The sequence below is a fragment of the Canis lupus genome, chromosome 19, assembly GCF_048164855.1.
Source record: "Canis lupus baileyi chromosome 19, mCanLup2.hap1, whole genome shotgun sequence".
Taxonomy (NCBI): Eukaryota; Metazoa; Chordata; class Mammalia; order Carnivora; family Canidae; genus Canis; species Canis lupus.
Window position 1 is genome coordinate 47,325,751 of NC_132856.1, and position 18,078 is coordinate 47,343,828.

At 49.5% G+C, this 18,078-nt stretch overlaps 1 protein-coding gene across 9 annotated transcripts in view; it reads left to right on the plus strand.

Moving 5' to 3' along the window:
• The window catches only part of CPAMD8 (C3 and PZP like alpha-2-macroglobulin domain containing 8), a 77,263-nt gene that overhangs the window by 32,762 nt on the left and 26,423 nt on the right, over nt 1-18,078 (plus strand). For 8 of the 9 annotated variants that reach the window (XR_012012188.1, XR_012012186.1, XM_072786852.1 and 5 more), the window contains 7 exons: nt 1,489-1,551; nt 3,910-4,141; nt 8,316-8,469; nt 8,836-8,966; nt 11,249-11,300; nt 16,632-16,930; nt 17,544-17,769. Coding sequence is in view for 7 of the 9 variants with exons in the window: in XM_072786852.1 (XP_072642953.1) it covers nt 1,489-1,551; nt 3,910-4,141; nt 8,316-8,469; nt 8,836-8,966; nt 11,249-11,300; nt 16,632-16,930; nt 17,544-17,769 (1,157 nt within the window). In the remaining 2 variants the exon portion in view is untranslated. The remainder of the gene's footprint in view (nt 1-1,488; nt 1,552-3,909; nt 4,142-8,315; nt 8,470-8,835; nt 8,967-11,248; nt 11,301-16,631; nt 16,931-17,543; nt 17,770-18,078) is intronic. The other variant, XM_072786850.1, reaches the window with a different exon arrangement.

The following is an 18,078-nucleotide window of genomic DNA, read 5'->3' on the forward strand; positions in this document are numbered from 1 at the left end:
TCTCTCTCCTACCTCTAGACTTTCCATTTCCTTGTTTAGAGGCAACTACAGTCAATAATTTCTTAGACATCCTTCTAGAAATTTTCTGTACATATACAAGGATTTTCTTAAGATTTATTTATTTTAGAGAGGGAGAGAGAGGGAGTACACATACACAAGCAGGAGGAGCAGAGAGAGGGAGAGAGAATACCAAGCAGACTCACTGCTGAGCACATTGCTGACCTAGGGCTCGATCTCAGGACCTGAGCTGAAACCAAGAGTTGGACATTTAACTGACTGTGCCACCCAGGCGCCCCACATAAGGATATTTTAAAATAATAATAAATTTAAATAATAATAAAAATTAATAATAATAATAATAATAAATAAAATAATTTTTAAAAGCAATGAGAGAACACTATAGTATGTTCTGGGCTTTCCCTTTTAAAGTCTACAATTAAAATAACTAAATAAATAAAGTCTACAATAAGTCTCGGAGAGACCAATCCATCTCCATATACCGGCACTGAGCTCACTCCGTTAGACTGATGTGTAGCATCCCACTGCATGAATGTACTACCATTTGATTAACCCAACCACACTCTTGATTGATATTTTTGGCTATTTGCTGCCACAAACCAGTCCATTTGTCTGTCCTGGCACATGTATCCATGGGTCTTTCCAGGGTTCATTCCTCAGAGAGGTCCTGCAGGTTAAAAGGATGCGAGCAGTTTTTTAAAAAGATCTTATTTATTTATTCATGAGAGACACACAGAGAGAGGCAGAGAGAGAGGCAGGCTCCATGCAGGGAGCCTGATGCGGGACTCAATCCTGGGACTCCAGGACACGCCCTGGGCCAAAGGCAGGCACTAAACCGCTGAGCCCTGGATATGAGCATTTTTAATTTTGTGAAGTTTTGCAACTTTCAAGTAGGGCTTGTTTGTTGTTATTATTATTTTTATTTTATTTTATTTTATTTTTTATTTTTTTTTGAAGAACAAGATAGTCCCTGAGGAAGGTGGGCTGTGAGGCTCCTGAGGATGAACCCAGAATGAAAGTTCTTTGGGAAGCAGAGAGGGGTTGGGGGTGGTGGTGGTGCATAGCTCAATGTCATGATGCAGAAAAATGTGGCAAGCCCAGCAAGGGAAATTAGCAAAGGGGAGGACATGGAGGGGTCCCTGCGACCCTACTTACCTTCTAAACTCAGGATGTGAAGTGCCACTGTCGATTGAAGGCAAGTCTGTCAAACCTTTGGTGCCTCACTTCTACGAGTCCTCAAGTAGAATGTTAACCCTGCCCGGTAAAATAATTAGCACGTTCCGTCCTAATTGGGTAGAATGTTAACTGGCAGCCAAGAGAATTAACCCGCTACATCCTAACTGAATAGAATGTTAGCCTTTACGGTAGACTTAATGTGTTATGTTCTACTTGGGTAGATGTTTACCTGCCAGGTAACAGAATTAAGATATGCCCCTGACATTTTATCATTTCTTTTAAAATTTTTCATAGAGCAGAGAAGAGGAAAAGGACCTTCTTTCCCGAAACATGGATTTGGCGTTGTCTCAACATCAGGTACAGTGAACTTTTATTTTTTTAATTTTTTTTTTACAATAAGATGACTTTTCTTCGCTGTTTGCGGGCTCAGAGACACTCAGGCAAGTCCAGATTATTCCCAGTGGGTTTGCTTTCAGATCTGACATCAACATCTGAGTAAGACTTTGGGCATCCTTTTCTAACACATAAAACCCAAAGCCATGAAGTCAGCCCCAAATCCCACTGCAGCCCTGGACATCTGCTCAGGAAATACGAAATGCAGGGTCTTCGGTGCCTCTTATGACTCCCACTTGGGGTAACTCTATCTGCTCTGTTTGCAGAACGAGCTCATTAAAACGATTACAGTTCCTTGGAACATGAACTTGACCCCACCCCCCACGCCTCCCTCACTCCTCAGGGGACTCGGGCTCCTGCCCACAAAACAGGATGCTTTTCTCAGCATATTTCCTTTCCCTATTTTCCCCCCTTTCAGTTCTTTTTGAAGAAGTCCTGCTGTGCCAAATTCCTGCCAGATGCTGTTGGCTTTTTTCCTTTCAATGCTCAGTGTCAGAACACCAGTGGTACTAGTAGAAGGTGATGGTGGCCTGCCCTGGGAAACTAGTTAGGCATGAAAGGTCAGATGCCCCCAGGGCCATGGGTGGGTTTACTGCTGAGCTGCCCCGCCCCCTTTCTAGACATGAGATGCCATGGCATGTGGTCATCACAGAAGGGAGCTCACAGCTGGGAGCTGCTCAGGCTGCTTTCACAAGAAATGGGAAAGACTTAACTCCTCGTCAGAACATATCCAGATGATTGCATTTCGTTCTAGGGATCTAAATTTAAAATGGGCTATCTGTCTGTCCTTTGGGTGTACAGCAGTCCTTTTGGGTGTATACCCAGAAGTGGAATTGCTGGCTCATACGGTAATTCTATGTTTAATTGTCAGAGAACTGCCATACTGTTTTCCGGAGTGGCTGTAGCATTTTACGTTCCCACTAACAGTACACAAGGGTTCTTCTTTGGACCCTTCTATATTTGATGGAATTTGGGGCACCTGGGTAACACAGTCAGTTAAGTTTCAATAATTGGTTTCAGCTCAGGTCATGATCTCAGGGCCATGAGATCAAGCTCTGCCTCAGGCTCCATGCTCAGCACAGAGTCTGCTTGGGATTCTCTCTCTCTTTCTCTCTCTCCACTCCCCCTTAAATAAGTAAGTATATCTTCTAAAACTTTTAAGAAAAATGTTTCAGTAGAATTCACCAGTGAAGCCATCAGGTCCAGGATTTTTCCTTGTAAAGAGATTTTTGGCTTAGTGGTTGAGCATCTGCCTTCAGCCTAGGGTGTGATCCTGGAGTCCGGGATCGAGTCCCACATTGGGCTCCCTGCATGGAGCTTGCTTCTCCCTCTGCCTGTGTCTCTGCCTCTCTCTCTGTGTCCCTCATAAATAAATAAAATCTTTAAAAAAAAGAAATATAATGAGTCACATCTGTAATTTCCGATTTCCTAGTGCCAGGTTATAAAGGGCAGAAAGAAAGAAGTGGAGTTCATTTGAATCATATATTTTATTTAACCCAACAGATATCCCCAAGTATTATTCTTTCAACAGGCAATCAATCAAAAAATCATTGATGATACGTTTTATGTTTGTTTTGTACTGTGTGAGTTTCCCATAGCTGCTGTCACAAAGTACCATAGACTGGGTGACTTAAAACAACAGAGATTTATTCTCTCATGGTTTTGGAGGCTAGACATCCAAGATCAAGATATGGGCAGGGTCATGCTCCCCCTGGAAGCTCTGGGGGAGAATCCTTCGGGACCTCTTCCATCCTCTGGGGGCTCTGACGCTCCTCATCCCTCCCATCTCCACCTCTGTCTTTACATGGTTTCCTCCTCTGTGTCAGAGTTTCCTTCTTAGAAGGATGCCCCATCTTTAGATTGGGGCCCACCCTATTCCAGCATGACCTTGTCTTAACGAATTTGATCTGCAAAGACCCTGTTTCCAAATAAGGTCACATTTGCAGGGACTGGGGGTTCAGGCTTGGATGTACCTTTCTGGGAGACACAAGCATGTCCCACATGACAGGTCCTCTCAATTCAGTTCCCCACCACCCCCAAACTGGGCGGGGCAGGCACTGCCAGCGTCATTATGGCTGAATCCTCGTGGTGGGTGATCCTGTGTTCATGGTTGTCCCGAGAGCCATGTGCATTTCTGATGACATGAGTTCGGGCCGAGGGGTGGCTTTCTCCTGTCACACGCTGGGTGGTGCCTCAATGCTGCATTCGCAGCTGCAGGGGATGCCTCCCTGGGCCCCCAGGCCTTAGCACAGCCCCCCATTCCCACCTGGCCACCTGGGCACGGCCCCGGAGAAGGGCCCACAGTTGTCCCTCCTTCTACAGTGACCCGTCCGGCGAGGAGATGCTCAGCGTGCAGGTCCCGGACTCCATCACCAGCTGGGTGGGTGAGGCCGTGGGTCTGTCCGAGGCTTGGGGCCTGGGTGTCGCCGTGCCTGCCCCGCTGAAGACCTTCAAGCCTTTCTTTGTTGACTTCACGCTGCCCCCCCACGTGGTCCGCGGGGAGCAGGCCAAGGTCCCGCTCAGCATCTACAACTACATGGGCACCTGTGCCGAGGTACTAAAGCCACCCTCCTCACCCCTCAGCCTTCCCAGTGCCTGGGGGTGGGGGGTGGGGGTGGCACCTGTGAGGCAGGGATGAGGGCAGGGCAGCCTGAGCTGTCCCCTTGGACGGGGACAGAGCAGCTCCGTGACTGGGGAGAGGGGGCCATGGAAGGGGCAGCCTCTGTGTTAAGGGGGAGGCAGGGGCAGGAAGTCTGGAGGTCAGCAGGGCGGGGGCTCAGCGTCCCCGTGCACATGGGCACGCTCACCCTCCATGGCTGCACTGTTCCCCTGGTCGGTGTTGCGGTTGGCACAGACATCAGGGAGAGAGGCTGTGCTACCCGTGACTACGGGGGAAATGGGTTGGCACGCACGAAGAACGGTGACCACAGAAGGGCCACCGACCTTGCTGATGCTGTGGAAGCTCCAGGGGCCGTTCTCGGGGGACTTTTCGGCCCACCCTAGCCCCCTCTCAAAGTGGAAAAGTCAACTCCCTCGGTTTCTCGCAGCTTCCGTAACAAAGTAGTGCGACCTGGGAGGCTTGAAACAATAGAAACTTGTTCTTTCAGAGTTCTGGAGGCCAGAGTCTAAGGCTCCAGGGTGGTCAGGGTGGGTTCCTCCCAGAGGCTCTAAGGGAGCTCCCCCTCGTGCCTCCAAACTGCAGCCTGTCTTCACGTGGCCTTCCCTTGCGTGTCTTCCCTCTGTCAATGTCTCTGTGTCTGTGGTTCCTCTTCTAAAGATCCCAGTCCTGCTGGAGTACAGCCCACCCCAATAACCTGATCGTGACTTAGCGACCTCCGCAGAGACCCCGTTTCCAAATAAGATCATGTTTACAGGTGACAGGGGTTTAGGACTTCATAATAGCTTTCTGGAAGCCACAACTGAACCCATAACAGCTACCCCAAGGGGGCAGACTTAGGGCTGACCTCGGAGGCTGGGGAGGATTTCAGACCCTGTGGATGAGTAAGGACAGCAGGGGAGGGGGTGCCTGTGAGACCGGGTGGGTACATGATGGGAAATGGGGCTTCGGGGAGTCTGGGTCTGTGTAACAGTACAGCTTGGAGAGGCTAGGACACACTCACCACCTTTGTAATCCTTTGAGCACTGGCAAGGCCTGGAGGTCAGCTGGTGGGAGGAAGGAAGGGAGATGGGGAGGGTTCTCCACAGTTAGGGGTAGCCCTTGGGGTTGAGGTTGAAAGCCAAGGCCGTGGGTGGAGGAGTGAGTGGGGTGCAGGATCAGGGGTCCATCTGGGAGCAGGCCTGCCGTCTGCAGGTCTCAGCCTCACTCCGACAAGCCACACTCTGGGGACATGGCTGATATCCCCCTGGCCCTGCCCGAGTACGTGGGGAGCCCCCAGGGCCATTGGCTCATTCCATACCAAGGGCAAAGGATGTGACCTGCAGCCTCAACCAGACACTGTGGAAACTAAAGATTTCATCCCCAAATCCCAGATTTCCATTTTTTTCCTGAAAAAATGAGAACATTTGGCTAGAGAGAAATTGGATTTTGCAACTTGTGGGGTGCCCAAGGCTGCTGAGGGTTCAGGACATTCACACTTCGCTGCCCCCAGAAGACTGGACTTTCGCTTGGCATTTCTATTTACAGCCTTATTTTGCCTCAGTTTCCCTATCTGTAAACTCAGCGTGAGAGCTCAACCTGGCCCCGGTCACCCCCACTGGCTTCTCTGGGGCAGGAGGGAAAGAGTAGGTGTGAGGGCCCCTCATGAGTGTCCACGGGGATGGCTGTGGTCTGTGATCACTTCTGGGCCTGGCCTGGAGCCGGGGACAGCAAGCATTCTGAGCCGGGCTGAAGGTGACCTTGAGCTTTACCTGAGATGCTTTACTCCTTTTTTGCCCTTTGCAAATGCTATGCGTCCCCTGAATGATTACATCTGCCCAAAAGCATGTTGCACGCGATGGCATGTGACGGCCTGAAGGTTAGTAAAGGGCCTCTCGTGCTGCTGTCTGGCTGGCACAGGATGAGCTCGACGCTGGTGTTTACATTTGACTTTCCTGCTGGTGTTTCTTTGACTTTATAGAAGAGCCACATATTCGTGTACTGTCACCTAGGAGCTTCTTGTCCCTTCAGCCTTTAATTAATGGAAAATTTCAACTGGAAAAAAGATGCAGCCAGTACAGATTCCAAAATAGGAATGAAATATCAAGAGGTCACCAGAAAGGAGCCCCTAGATGTAAAACGCTGGTGATTCGCATTCATTGTCACTCAGAACCAATTGCCCAAGTGCTCAGTGTGTGCTGGGCCTTGTGTAGACCTCAGAGGACCCCAGGGCCCAGGGCATGGGGTCAACCTGTGTGTGACCTCGGGAGCGCTGACACGGCTAACCTCCGTGGCCAGTGCTGGCCTCGGGATTTTGCCTGCATCGATACCAAGCACCTGCGTGGGCCGGGGAGGAAGAGCTGTGAATGGGATCGTTCCCAGAGAGATAGGAAGCTCAGAGATGCATTGTTACATGTCCAAGGTCTCACAGGGAGTTTGGGGCAGAGCTATGCTAGAACTGGGTATTCACAGGGAGCCAGGCAAGCCCTGGGAAGGGGCAGCTCCCTTGACCTTGAGAATCTCCAGGCAACGTTTGAGTCAGGCACCAGGGCCTGGAAGGGCATCCCAGGAAGAGGGAACAGCATACACAAGCAACAGAGGCAGGAGGCAGCTTAGCCTGTCCCGGGAACTGCCCAACACACAATCTGGCTGGGCTTTATGGTCTTCTGGGGAAAGCAGAGGGGAGAAGGTCAGAGCCTCGTGCATTCATTTGGGTGAGAGCTGCTGTGGTGGAAACCAAGGCAGGGGCCAATGTGGAGTAGGTTCAGAGCACGCAGCCCTAGAGCCTGGTGCCTGCATGGTCCATTCTGTGTCATTTTTTAAAAATTTTTATTTATTTATGATAGTCACACAGAGAGAGAGAGAGAGGCAGAGACACAGGCAGAGGGAGAAGCAGGCTCCATGCACCAGGAGCCCGACGTGGGATTCGATCCCGGGTCTTCAGGATCACGCCCTGGGCCAAAGGCAGGCGCCAAACCACGGCGCCACCCAGGGATCCCTCTGTCATATTTTTTAATATAGAGTATAGCCAGGGGAATAGGACCCCAGTCTTAAAAATCTGGAATAAGTGCAGGCTGATCCCTGATCTATAGGATGGTTCCCCCCCACACACACAAGGGGAGGGTCCTCGAAGAATTGGCAGGCAAGACCCTCAGGTGCCCATTTTAGCTCCAACACTGGTGGCTGGTTTGTTGCGCATCCCCAGGGCACCAGGGAATCAGACCCATCTACATCCCCCAACACGGACAGCCGGTCCTTCTACCCAGGACCTTGGCTCTTGAGTTTTTTCTTTCTTCTTTGGGAGAACGCTGACTCAGAGGGATGTGGGGGCTCCTGACGCATCCTGCACCAGCTGTTCACCCTCTGGTCCAGCTGGGCTTGTCCTTTGGTAGGATTCAGACGCTCCATCCCACTTGCTGCTAGATTTTTCTCATCTCCTTTCCTCCCCATCACACATGCATGCGTGTGGGACTTATGCATGTTGATCCCCTGTGGCCTGGGGTCACTCGCGTTCTCTTTGGCTTCATTACTTTAGCTCCTCGTAGGCACCTGCACCCACTAGGTGCTTCATATATGCTGATTGGACAAATGGATGTGGACCAAACAGCCTGTTCTAGATTGGAAGGTATAACTGCACGTGCACGTAGAGACACACATGCACATGCATGCGCTCAAACATTGTGCATGGTTATATGCATGCACATGTGTGTGCATATGCCACACTCACACATACACATAGGTATGCCCACAGAGATGCGTGCATGCATGGCACACACGCGCACACACACAGAACTGTGTTGTGACACCATGGACCTCAGAAGAAGTGCTTTGTAGGGCCTGGAAAGGTGGAGCAGTCCCTCCCATCTGGTGCCGTGGGTGGACGTGGCAGGAGAAGCTGCCCTTGAGTCAGCCTTGGTCCTGAGGGGAAGCTGGCTCTGTGGGGTGTCGGGGGTTGAAGTGAAGAGGGGCCTCCCAGCAAGACAATGGTGAATAGTTGGTTCTGATTGGAAACGGAAAGGGGGCCTTCCGAGACGAGCATGGCTTTTGGAGAGAGCTGATGCTGTGGGCGGTGTGATGTGCTGGGAGGGCGCACACATCCCGGGCACCACGAGCAGCGTCCCACCCTCTGCAGGTGTACGTGAAGATCTCTGTTCCCAAGGGCATCCGGTTTGTCGGGCACCCAGGCAAACGCCATCTGACCAAGAAGATGTGCGTGGCCTCTGGGGAGACGGAGCCTGCCTGGGTGGTTCTCTCCTTCAGTGACCTGGGCATCAGCAATGTCACAGGTGAGGCCCCTGCTGCCTCAGGCATCCCCCCACCCTCTGGGCCACCACCAGGTCCGCGTGCTGAAGCCAGGCACAGGTGCGGGGTGGGCAAGGCAGTAGATGAGGTCAGGAGGGCAGCTGGGGAGGCAGGACATCAGGAGGTAGGGCAGGGTGGTCCCTGGGGGCGAGGCCCAAAGCTTCACCTCGAGGATGCTGAGCTTAGGGGCCACACCAGCATAGCACACATATGCGTGCCCACATGCTTGCACAACACGTGTGGCACACCTGCACACACACCACGTGGGATGAGGGGGAGGGACGGTCCGGCTCCCTGCTGGGTGGGAGCCTGTTCTGACAGCAAGCACCTGAGCTCTCAAATCTCTGCAGCCAAAGCCCTAGCTTACGGAGAAACAAGCTGCTGCAGGGATGGGCAGTCCGTCAAACACGCGGAGGAGAGCTTCGCTGACCGGAGGGTCCCCACTGGGAGGGATCACATCAGGCGCAGTGTGATGGTTGAGGTAAGCCCGTGTCCTCACCAAGGACACTTGGCCGGGGCCCGATTCCATCAACCCTGGGCTTGGGCAGGGAGTAGAGGGGGGAGTGCTGGCTGGAGTATGTGGTCTCTGCCCAGGGCTGGGGCAGCTCCCATGGGTCCTGCTCTCAGTCCTGGGGCAGGTGAGGGGTCTCTGCATTTCCTCACTAGGGGACTGCAGCATCCAGCCCCCCTGTGGTGCAGAGTGACATGTGGTAAAGCAGCCTGGGACTGACAAGGGCTGCAGGGAAGTGTCCTCTGCCCCCCACGCTGACCATCTTGGAGGGCGGTGCGCCTCCACCTCCGACTTCCTATTTGTCACTGGCAGTTGTAGGGATTGGGACCTGGTATTTGGAGGCTTGTCATTAGGATGCCCAGGCAGAGAGGACACAGCGCCTAGACCACAGGGGCCCAGGTGTTGGCGTCTTATTGACACCCCAGCTCCCTGCCCCCCGGCTGGGAATCTAGGATCTGCCACTTAGTGTCTCAGATAGTCCAATGCCGCTCCATACATCAGGGGTGCTCACAGTTGCCTCCATAGTGTGGGAGGGCCAGAGAGAATGTACACGATGCCTTGCAGTCCTGGGCACGCAGTGGCAGTGATGCCCTATCTTTATGGGCGCTGCTCGAACACCTCGGAGCCCAGAGCCCTGCTGAGAAACTCACGCTGCCCCAGTGGCGCCGATGAAACTCCTCACAGCATCCCGAGTGTGCGCCCCTCCCCAGTGGCCCAGCTGCAAACAGCTGCCCTCCGTCCTGGCTGTGGTCCTGGCAGTGCTGAGCACGAATGATTTCCATCAGCGCCCGGAGTCACGCACGCACTGGGCAGTACTCCCAGGGGTGGACGAGTCATTGGCACAGGGTTGTTGATGTGACGTGATAGATTCCTCTGGGACAGGCGTGTCATCTGATGAGGAATGAAGTCTCCGTGAGCTGGCAGGATGGGATGGCCTCAACGGGAAACCCAGAGACCCCTGGCAGCCTCTTGTTCAGCCCGAGCACGCTCCCTGGCCCACTGCCCACCCTCCTGTAGCCAGAGGAGATGGCACGCCGTGCAGAGCATCCAGGCTGACTGGCAGGCCTAGAGCTCTTGCCGCCTCCATCTGCGGAAGGAATTTCTCAATGCACAGAGAAGGATTCTTTTTTTTTTTTTAAGATGTTTTTTAAAAGATTTTATTTATTTATTCATGAGAGAGAGAGAGAGAGAGAGAGGCAGAGGCAGAGACACAGGCAGAGGGAGAAGCAGGCTCCATGCAGGGAGCCCGATGTAGGACTCGATCCCGGGACTCCAGGGTCACACCCTGGGCCAAAGGCAGGTGGTTAACTGCTGAGCCACCCAGGGATCCCCTAAAGATTTTATTTATCTATTCATGAGAGACAAACAGAGGCAGAGACACAGGCAGAGGGAGAAGCAGGCTCCATGCAGGGAGCCTGATGTGGGACTCAATCCCAGGACCCCTGGGATCACGCCCTGGGCCAAAGGCAGACACTCAACTGCTGAGTCACCCAGGTGTCCCACACAGAGAGGAATTCTCAGGGGCCGCTGTTCCTGGGCTGTTCCTCCCATTCCCACTGCTCAGCACTCAGCAGTCTGCTCTGCCTGCAGCATCTGCCAGCACAGCTTCGTGCAAGCTGTCCTGGGGGCAGGAGGTGACATTTAGACAGCAGAGGACCCAAGATGTCAATGGAAAAAAACCTGAAGGGTGAATTGGAAAAAGGGATTTCTCAGACAGGAGGTGGCAGATGTGTGTCTTGATAAAGCGGCAGCACCCTTTTCCTCCTCCACCGCACCAGGGAGCTCTGGGTACATGGTTTGTTTGCTGGATCAGTTATTTGGTGGACATTGCATGCCATCTGCTGGGGAGGAGACTGAAGATGACAGTAACACATTCCCAAGAGGCTTACGGGAAGCGGGTGACAGTTATTTCCCATTGTGTGTGCTCTATGGGATGGAGGGGGAGCCAGTGTCACCCTGCCTGGCTCCCCGGCTACCTCCTACACCAGGAGGACAGAGGTGGGGACTGTGGCAAGCATGACAAGGCTAGGAGCAGTTGGTGAGTGGGTTTGACCAGAGTCTGGAGAAGGGGAATGAACCTCAGTTTCCCCACCTTGGCCTGGGAAGTAGGCAGCCTGGTCCTTCTCTGTGTCCCTGTGATGTTGGCATTGCCCTGCAGGGTCTAGACCCAGAGCCACTGCCATAGAAAGGTGGCCACTGCCCTGTGCTGACCACCCCTGCGACACTCAGTTCTCCCCATCTCTCTGTTGCAGCCGGAAGGAGCCCCCCGTGCGTACACCTACAGTGTTTTCTTCTGTCCCAATGGTGAGTCCCTGCACCTGCCCTGCTGAGGACGTGGGCCCTTACTCCCACACTGTTGTAGCTCTCCCACTGCAAAGTGGATGCCTGCCCTTCCTGGGCTCAGAAGACGCAGCAGCAGAGAATTGAGATGTCTAGGCTGGTGACAATCGTGAGCCAGAATGTGGGCCGGGGGTCTGCCCTGCAGCCCACGAATGTAGACTGGAGACACCAATGAGAAGAGTCTGTGGGTGGGAATAGGGCTGTCCTTGGGGCCCTGGGGTGAGAAGGCCAGGATCCAGGGAAGGGAGCTCTTAGAGTCACATCAGGGAAAGCAAGACTGACCCAGAATCCTGGGCCTATAGAGAAAATAGGAAATTAAAGCGAGTTCCAAAAGGTGTGGGATTTGGGATCTGCCCCAGTCCCCTGAAATTGACATTATACTTGTACATGATCCGTGAAAGGGAAATGAGAACAGAGTGCCCAGTGGACAGAATGGCCGGAGAAGCACCCTTCCATGCCTCTGCCTTGGCGGGGTGAGGGAAATGCTAGGTGGAACATGACCCTGGGCTGCTGGTGGGAGGGTCCACCCTCTCCCTGTCTAGGCCGTGCCAGAGGAGCCATCTGGCTTGGAGCTCAGGCCTAGCCTGGCACTGGGCAGTCTTCCAGCAGGCTTTGGCAGGTGGCAGAGCAAAGGAGTCCCTGGGGGTTGCCACTGCCAAGGCATTCAGCACAACTTGTCCCATGACCCACATGGACCACTCTAGACACAGGTTTCCTCTTGACATGTTTCCCCTTTTTTTGTAATAAATAGCAATACGGTACATATATGCTCAAATGATTTTTGACAGAAGTGCAAAAGCAATTCAATGAAAGAAGGAGAGCCTTTTCCACAAACAGTGCTGGAGTAATTGGACATCTATTGGCAAAAGCATGAATTTTGACCTAAAGATCCCATTTTATACAAGAATTAACTCAAATGGATTGTGAACTTACATGTAAAACTATAAAACTTTTAGAAAAAAATTGGGAGAAAATCTTTGGGATCTAGGCTAAGTGAAGAGTTTTTAGACATGATATTAAAAAGCACGACCCATAAAAGGAAACTGATGAGTGGACCTCATCAAAATTAAAAACTACTTTGCAAGGGGCACCTGGGTGGCTCAGTTGGGTGTCTGACTCTTGATCTCAGCTCAGGTCATGATCTCAGGGTCATGAATTCAAGCCCAAATTGGGCTCCACAGGGCATGGAGTCTACTTAAAAGATAAAAAGCTGCTTTGCAAAAGATGCTGTTAAGAGGAAGAAATACAAGCTCCAGCCTGGGAGAAAATCTTTCCAGACCCAGATCTAACAGAGGACTAGCACCTAGAATATATAAAGAGCTCTCAAAATTCAACAATAAATAAAACAACCCAATTAGAAAGTGGGAGAAAGGAGGGACACCTGACACCTGGTTGGCTCAGTTGGTGGAGCATGCAACTCAATTTCAGGGTTGTGAGTTTGAGCCCCACGTTGGGGGTAGAGATAACTTAAAAAAAAAAGAAAGCAGGAAAAAGAAATAAACAGTTCACCAAAGGAGATGCACATGGCAAATAAGTATATGAAAAGGTGTTCATAATTAACCATTAGCAAAGTGCACAATAAAGCACCATGAGTTATCAATGCACACTTACCAGGAAGACTAAAATTTAAAAAAAAAAAGTTACCACAATAAAAGATGACCAGGATGTGGAATAAAGGGATCACTCATACATTTGCTGGTGGGAATTATAAAATGGTATGGCCACTGCTGGTAGTTTCTTAAAAAGCTACACATGCTCCAAGCTTAGCACCCAGAAATTGCACTACTAGGCATTTATCCCAGAGAAATGAAGATTTATATTCACACAAACGTTCATATGAGCTTTATTTGTAATAGCCCCAAACTGGAAACAGTCTAGGTGTCCTTCAGTGGATGAATGGTTATACAAATCATGGTACATTTGTACCTTGGGATGCTATTCACTGGTAAAAAGGAATAAACTATTGATATTTGCAGCAACTTGGATGAAGGGAATTGAGTGAAAAAAAAAAACTTGATCCCAAAAGGGTCCATAAATGACTCCATTTATGGTATTTTTGAAATGACAAAATTTTAGAAATGAAAATCATATTACTCATTGCTGGGATGGCAAAGAAGGGTGTGGATATGGTGATAAAGGGCAATAAAAGGGATCCTGTCCAAATAAAATTGGGGAAATATGAATAAGTTTAATGGTTTGTATCAATGTCAATATCCCAATTGTGATCCTGTAGTAGAATTTTGCGAGATACCACTGGGGGATATTGAGTCGAGAGGACACAGTTTGGGTGCCTGGGCAGCTCGGTTGGTTAAGCGTCTGCCTTCGCTCGGGTCATGATCCCAGGATCCTGGGATCCAGCCCCGCATCCAGCTCTCTACTCAGCGGGGAGCCTGCTTCTCCCTCTCCCTCTGCTACTCCCTTTGCATGTGCTCTCTGGTGCGCTATCTCTCTCTCTCTGTTAAATAAATAAAATCTTAAAAAAGAGGACACAGATCTTTCCATATTGTTTCTTAACAGTTGTCTGTGAATCTGCAATTATCTCAGTAAATTTTAAAGTAAAATCACTTTTAAAAGTGATACGTGTGTGGGTCTGACTACAGATTTTGGTTCAGGTCATGATCTCAGGGTTGTGAGTTTGAGGCCCACAAAGAGGTGTGTAGCCTGCTTAGGATTCACTCCCTCCCTTTGCCCCTCTCCCCCTAAAAAAAGTGGTACATGTGTACAAATATTGTAAGATTGCAGTCGTATGAGGTACTTAGAGAAGTCAAAATCAGAGACAGGAAGTAGAATGGTGGGAGCCAGGGTCTGTGGGGAGATGTTGGTGACTTGGTGTTTAATGGGGACAGAGTTTCAGTGTTGCAAGGTGAAAAGAGTTCTGGAGGCGGGCAGCGATGATGTTTGCACAATATGACTGTATTTGATACCACTGAACTGTACACTTAAAAATGGTTAAGAAGGCCAATTTTACATTATGTGTATTTTACAACTTTACAAAAATTGGGAAAACAAAAAGCAATACCTAACTATTACAGGGAACTTAGAAAGATAGAAATAGAAAGAAGGAAAAATACCTCCTCTGGTTTGCATCCATAGATGACCTCTTCTGACATTTTGTTTTATTTGGTTTCATAGGATTGATTGTTGTTTGTTTTTATTTTTAATTTTTAAAATTTATTTATTTATTTTTAATTTTTTTATTTTTTGATTGTTGTTTGTTTTAACATAGTTTTAACTCATGAACTATATAAAATTTGCATTCTGCTCTGCTCATTTCACACATCCTGAGCACTTTTCCTTGTTTTTGTAGTCTTTACAAACATTTCAAAACATCTTCAATATGTTCTATCAAATGTCTGCTCCATAATTTGACCATTATGGAATGTTTTGAAGTATTGTTGGACACATAGGTTGCTTCTATTTTTTACAATATAATTTACATTAGGCTGAATATATATTTGTATTCAAGGTAAAGTCGGTAATATCTTTAACATGTTTATGGAGGTATAATTGATATACAAGAAATCAAGCGTATTTTAAGTGTACAGTTTGGTAAGTGTTGGCATATGTGTATATCCATGAAACCATCACAACTAAGATCATGAGGATCTCCATTAACCCCCAAAGTCATGCTCCCTTGTAATCATTCACCCAGTCTACCCTTGTCACTAGGGAACTACTGACCTGCCTTCTGTCGCTGTAGGTTACTTTGCACTTTCTAGACTTCTATATAAATGGAATCATATAAAATGTACTCTTTTTATCTGGTATCTGTCACTCAGCATAAGAATTTTGAGATGCATCCATGTTGTGTGTACCAATAATTCAATCATTTTAAGGCTGAGTGGGACTCCATTGAATGGATGCAATGCACTTTTTTTATTCATTGACCTGTTGATGGATAATTTGAATTATTTCCAGTTTGGGGCTATTTCCAATAAAGCTGCTATGAATATTCATGAACAAGTCTTTGTATGGTGATAAACTTTCCTTTCTCTTGAGTCACTACCTATGAGTGGAATGGCTAAATCATACAGTAGGTATGCATTCAACCTTTTAAGAAATGGTCACACTATTTTCCAAAGTAATAGTACCATTTTGCATTCCCACCAGCACGGGGGTGGGAATCATTTCCTTCTCCTCACCCCACATTTGGGGTTGTCAGTCTGATTAATTTTAGCCCTTCTAATAAGTGTCTGATGGTATCTCATTGTGTTTTTAACGTGCATTTCCATCATTCAAGCATCTTTTCACGTGCCTGTTTACTACTGGTATATTTTTTGGGGGGTGAAGTGGCTGTTCAAATCTTTTAACATTTATTTTAAGTTGAGTTTTGGAAGTTTTTATAAAAGTCTGAATACAAGTCTTTTACCAGATAAATGCTTCACAAAGATATTTCTCCCAGGGTGTGGCTTGTTATTTCTTTCTCTTAATAGTGTCTTTGTAAGAGCAGAAGTTTCTCATGTCAGTGTGGTCCAGTCGATTAATCTTTCCTTTTATGGATTATGCTTTTGTTATATCTAAGAAATCTTTCCCAAATCCTACGTTCTCTCCTCAAAGTTTGTGGTATTAGAAACTTAAAAGTAGCTATGATCCATTTCAAGTTGATATTTGGAGACCATGTAAGATGTGGATCGGAGTTCCCTTTTCTGTTCTGGGTTAACCACTTCTGGAAACGATTTTCGCTATTGAATTGCCTTCACACCTTTGTTGCAAATCAGTTGTTCATACACGTGTGGGTCCATTTCTGGACTCCCTACTCTGTTCTGTTGAGCACTTGATTAAGTCTCGGCATCAGAGGTGTGAGTCCTTTAACTTGGTTCTTTATCAAAGTTGCTTTGGCTCTTCTAGATTCTTGATGTTTCTATATAAATTGTGGAATCAGCTTTGTAATTTCCCCCAAAGACCCTGCTGGGTTTTGATTGAGATTGCAATGAATTTATACATCAGTTTGGGAAATAATTAACGTATGTGTAGTATTGTCTTCTGATCCACGGACACTGTCTATCTTGCCACTGATTTGAGTCTTAATTAGTTTCAACAGCATTTTGCAGTCTCCAGTATACAGATCTTTCCACATCTTTTGTAGGATTTATTCCTGTGAGCATTTCATCTTTTGTGCCCTGTTGGCAAAGCTTCATTAAGCCAGCTCCGTTTGCTATTCCTCATGCAGCTGCATGAGGAACCACAGTGGGACTGGCCCCCCGTGGTCCTGATTCTAAGCTCCAGGCACAGGCAGGGAGAGGCAGGATGCCTCCAGGTACCCCCTCAACACCCTCTCTCCTTCCCTCCATCCAGAGAGAGTCCACATCTCCACACCCAACAAGTATGAGTTCCAGTATGTGCAGCGGCCACTGTGTCTCACCCGTTTTGATGTGGCTGTGAGAGCCCACAATGATGCTCGAGTGGCTTTGTCCGCCGGGCCCCAGGACACGGCAGGCATGATAGAGATTGTCCTGGGGGGCCACCAGAACACCAGGTCCTGGATCTCCACCAGCAAGATGGGCGACCCTGTGGCCAGCACACACACGGCCAAGATCCTCTCCTGGGATGAATTCAGAACATTCTGGATCAGCTGGCATGGCGGGTTCATCCAGGCATGGCTGGGCTGACTGGGGTTGGGCATGGGAACCTCATGCTCCATGGCATTTGCTGCTTCCTGCTCTGTGTCTGGCTCTGACAGGGTCAGGGAGGAGGGAGGATAAACACAGGGCAGCACCTCAGGTTGCTCACAGTCTGCCTGGAGCCACTTACGAAAAAAAATTAAAAAGTGAGAGCTGTGTTGGAGGAAACCCCCAGGGATCTGGGAGCTGAGGGATAGTGGGTAGTCATGGAGAAGGAAAGAGCATATAAGCAGGTGAAATGGGGGCTGGGGTACTTCATGGGCCAGGCAAAGGGGACATAGAGAAGGAGCAGCAAACATAGCTTTCTAGAGGAGGGACATAGCCAAACTGGGTTTTTAAACATGAATAGGAGTTCACCAGGCAACTGGGGGAGTGGAGGATGTTCCAGGCAGAGTGAATAGCATGTGCAAAGGCCCAGAGATTCCAGGGAGTCCGATGACTTTGGAATCTGTAGATGCAACACTTGTGTGTCTAGTGGATGAGGTCACCTTTAGTTTCTGTGTGACGCCCTAGCCAGCGTCACTGCTGCCTGAGTACCACTGTGTGCTTCCTTCCAGCATCCAGCAGCCTTGGCCTCTTTTTTCAGGTTGGCCATGGTCCAGAGCCTTCCAATGAGTCTGTCATCATGGCCTGGACCCTCCCCAGGCCACCAGAGGTCCGATTCATCGGCTTCTCCACTGGCTGGGGCTCCATGGGTGAGTTCCGCATCTGGAAGAAGGTGGAGGTGGACGAGAGCTACAGTGAGGCCTTCACCCTGGGAGTCCCGCACAGCGCCATCCCTGGGTCTGAGCGGGCAGTGGCCTCCGTCATAGGTGCGTCTACCTTGTACCCTGGCCGGGGGAGAAGGGGGGTGAAGACTCAGGCCAAGGGGCAGGGTGTCCACTCCAGGCTTGGTTTCACATTGGCCTCTACAGGGGATCTGTAGCTCTGGGGCTTCCAACCCCATACCCACTCACCCAACAAGCAGCTTCTGGTGCTTTCTCCATGTTGAGGCAGACCCGGAGATGGCCCCAACCGTCTTTGAGGTGTTCTCAGTGTGCCCAAGAAGATGGGTCCAGACCCAGCCTGTCCAAGCCCTGTGTGAGGAAACCCCAAAGGGCAGGTGGTGAATTCCATGAAGG